This window comes from Microtus ochrogaster, chromosome 5 (genome assembly GCF_000317375.1).
Source record: "Microtus ochrogaster isolate Prairie Vole_2 chromosome 5, MicOch1.0, whole genome shotgun sequence".
Lineage (NCBI taxonomy): Eukaryota > Metazoa > Chordata > Mammalia > Rodentia > Cricetidae > Microtus > Microtus ochrogaster.
In genome coordinates, this window is record NC_022012.1 from 32,836,159 (window position 1) to 32,839,405 (window position 3,247).

At 34.2% G+C, this 3,247-nt stretch overlaps 1 protein-coding gene across 1 annotated transcript; it reads right to left on the minus strand.

Annotated features, from left to right (window-relative positions):
* Nucleotides 1-1,394: 1,394 nt before the first annotated feature.
* LOC101982747 (olfactory receptor 150-like) lies at nt 1,395-2,351 on the minus strand. The gene has a single exon (XM_005347487.1). It carries the CDS (start codon nt 2,349-2,351, stop codon nt 1,395-1,397), a length of 957 nt encoding a protein of 318 aa, XP_005347544.1.
* Between the last annotated feature and the right edge of the window lie 896 nt (nt 2,352-3,247).

The window sequence follows — 3,247 nt, forward strand, 5'->3', positions numbered from 1 at the left end:
AGCATGATCTTAAGTGTCTTTTGGCCATTTGAATTTCTTCTGTTGAAAATTCTCTGTTCAGGTCAGTGCCCCATTTTTCAATTGGGTTAATTAGCATTTTAAAGTCTAGTTTCTTGAGTTCTTTATATATTTTGGAGATCAGACCTTTGGCGATTATTGACAAGAACATTAGCAAATGAATTGATTTTCCATATCTATATTTAAATTACTTTTCTTTGTTTAAGATTTATTTATTATGTAAAGACTGTTATGCTTGCAGATATGCCTTCATGCCAGAAGAGGGTACCAGATCATTATAGATGTTTGTAAACCACTCAGAACCTCTGAAAGAGATTGCTCATAACCTCTTTTTTTATTTAAATATTCTTGACTCTTGTTTTAAATATTGTGGAAACCTGAAAATAACAGACTGGGCTATGGCCATGTGTGTAACTTTTTGACATCCAATTGAATAAAACCACAGCAAGCACATTTATAATAAAATAGTATTTTAAATTATTATTTTTTAGTAACCCTAACCCTAACCTAGAGTTTCCAGAACAAGAACCCTCAGCACTTTCAGGTATCCCTGTCTGACCCCTATTTTTCCTTCAAAATTGCTCATGAGTTCAGGAAAAAATGCCATTTTTTTCTTTTTCTTATGTAAATAAGGGATACAAATGGATACTACAATGAAAGACTGTAACTTCTGTGTCTGAAATTCAGAGAGTTCAGAGAGAAAACAATATGACTCTACATTAAGAAGAAATATGACCATAGAATTATAGGAAAATAAGAAGTAGTAATGCAGCTGTGTGTACAATATTGAATAGATAACTATGAAATGCAATTCCTCTTTACCATTGCCTTTCTAGTTTAAGATAGTGTAAGCACCTTGTGGGTGGTATGATGATAGAACCTGTCCTCTGTTTATATGTGCACTACTATACTGTTGGATACTTTTCATTAATCATAGTTACACAATATTCCTATTGCATAACTCATTTTATTACAATTACTTCACTTATGGAATTGTTGATAGTATTTTTTGAAATATTTGCTCATGGAACAAGAAGACCTTCTACAAATCCTTGAGGTGACAAAGAAATATTGCAGAAATTTATGTACATCCATTTAATAAAGTTATGTTTGGCTTGCCTAAGCAGAGCTGTGCATTTAACCAAACAAAATAAAGCTTAGGGTATTTTCAATAGGAGATTCAGGATGCTGTCTTTAATAAACTCTCATTTATAAATGAGTAGCACTTCTCCATGGGTATGACAGTGAGAATCCACTTCTACCTTTGGTACATTTCTTCTAAATACCATGTGCTAAACATGTTTTCACATCTAGTGTTATTAATTACTGTATGTTGGCTACATCTTCCAACTAATTGCAGAAGTTATACCCCATTCCTAATGAAAATCATTCTTTGATGAGTGAAAACTGACCTTTTGAATTAATTTTTTAAGGGCAATTTTGACATCTTTATTTCTCAGGCTGTAGATCATGGGATTCAACATAGGCACAACAATAGTATAAAACACAGATGACAATTTACTTTGTCCTAGGGGGCTCACTGAGGATGGCTGAAGGTACATGAAGGCTAAAGAACCATAGAAAATAGCAACAGCCAAGATGTGGGAGCTGCAGGTGCCAAAGGCTTTGAGTCTTCCCCCAGTGGAATGAATATTGAGGATGCTGACAATGATGAAGATGTAGGAACTAAGAATGGTAATAGCTGGTATAAGAATGTTAAATGAACCAAGTGACCATACTAGTACATCATTGATAAAAGTACTAGAGCAAGAGAGCTCCAGTAATGGGAAAAGATCACAGAAGTAGTGTCTTATTATGTTAGCCTTACAGAAAAGTAATCTTATTAAGAAAAAAGTAAAAGCCGTGGCACTAAGGAATCCCATACCAAATACCCAGGCTATCATCCACAAACAGACTTGATAGGACATGGTTACATTGTAAAGCAAAGGGTTAGAGATAGCCACATAGCGGTCATATGCCATTACAGCCAACATGTAACATTCTGCAACAGCAAAAACACAGAAGAAGTAGAACTGAGCCATGCATTCTGGATAGGGTATGACATTCTTATCTGTCACAAAGTTCATCAGCATTTTGGGAGTAATTGAAGTTGACTGACAGCAATCAATAAAGGACAGACTGCTGAGTAAATAATACATGGGTGTGTGAAGCTGAGAACTAAACAGAATCAAGATGATCATGCCCATGTTTCCCACAACTGTAACCAAATAGACTCCTACAAAGATGAGCAATAATGGCAATTGGAGTTCTGGATTCTTTGTTAACCCATCAAGGATGAATTCAGTCACTGTGGTTTGATTTACTTCTTCCATTCTCTTCTGGAAACTCTATGTAAGAAAAAAAATTACATAGAAGAAAAATGTAAATATTCAGTTTCCTATCACTCAGTGAATTTTGAAACACAATTCAAATATTTTCAGGTATCTCCAACTAGCTGGCATCCTCTTTTCAATCTAAGCAGTCAGAGATTTTGTATTTCTGCAAAAAGGAAGTGTGTAAAGAAATAATCAAACAGAAGTTTGTTTACTTGTGACTTTTTAATAAGAACTTTGTGTACTGGTACCCATATCCTACCACATGCAAACCATACTAGCACCCCTTAGAGAGTCTTTCAAGTGTTTTTCATGTCTTAGCAATATCACCTTTGTTTATTAGAAAATGTTTCACATGTGGTAAAGTAAAAACGTCATGAAAAGACATGAATAGACAAATTCAAATTAATGGCTAATAAATTTAAGTATTGGATATAATTGTTTACAGTAGTTTTGAATTGTTCCTAAATATGTATGAAATATCAGCACATTTGCAACTATATAAAATGCTAAAACACTTTGCATTTTTCTAATGATTTCATGAAAATGAAATCATTTCATGGAAGAGCTCAATGGAAAGACCTTGTTGCTGAAGGTACCCTTTACATGGTCACAGAGCATGAAGATAACAGGATGATACTGGCTTGGAAGTATCATCCTTATTAACTACCTTTTACATGTTTGAAAGGTACCTTGGTCACTACTTGAGGAGAAAAATGCTCAAAAATCTTATCCAGCTCTCACCTTCTGAGCTATAAGAACTTCTGGACAGGAAGACATTCTCATTAGTACATTAGTGGCATGAGCAAATGGGAATATTGAACAGTTTTTTGCTCCATAGATAAAACTCATATCTGACAATATTGTCAGACTAAGAACCTCTTCATATTGCTGCC

Excerpts from the sequence above, each read along its gene's own strand:
- LOC101982747 (XM_005347487.1), bottom strand. The coding sequence starts at position 2,351 with ATGGAAGAAGTAAATCAAACCACAGTGACTGAATTCATCCTTGATGGG.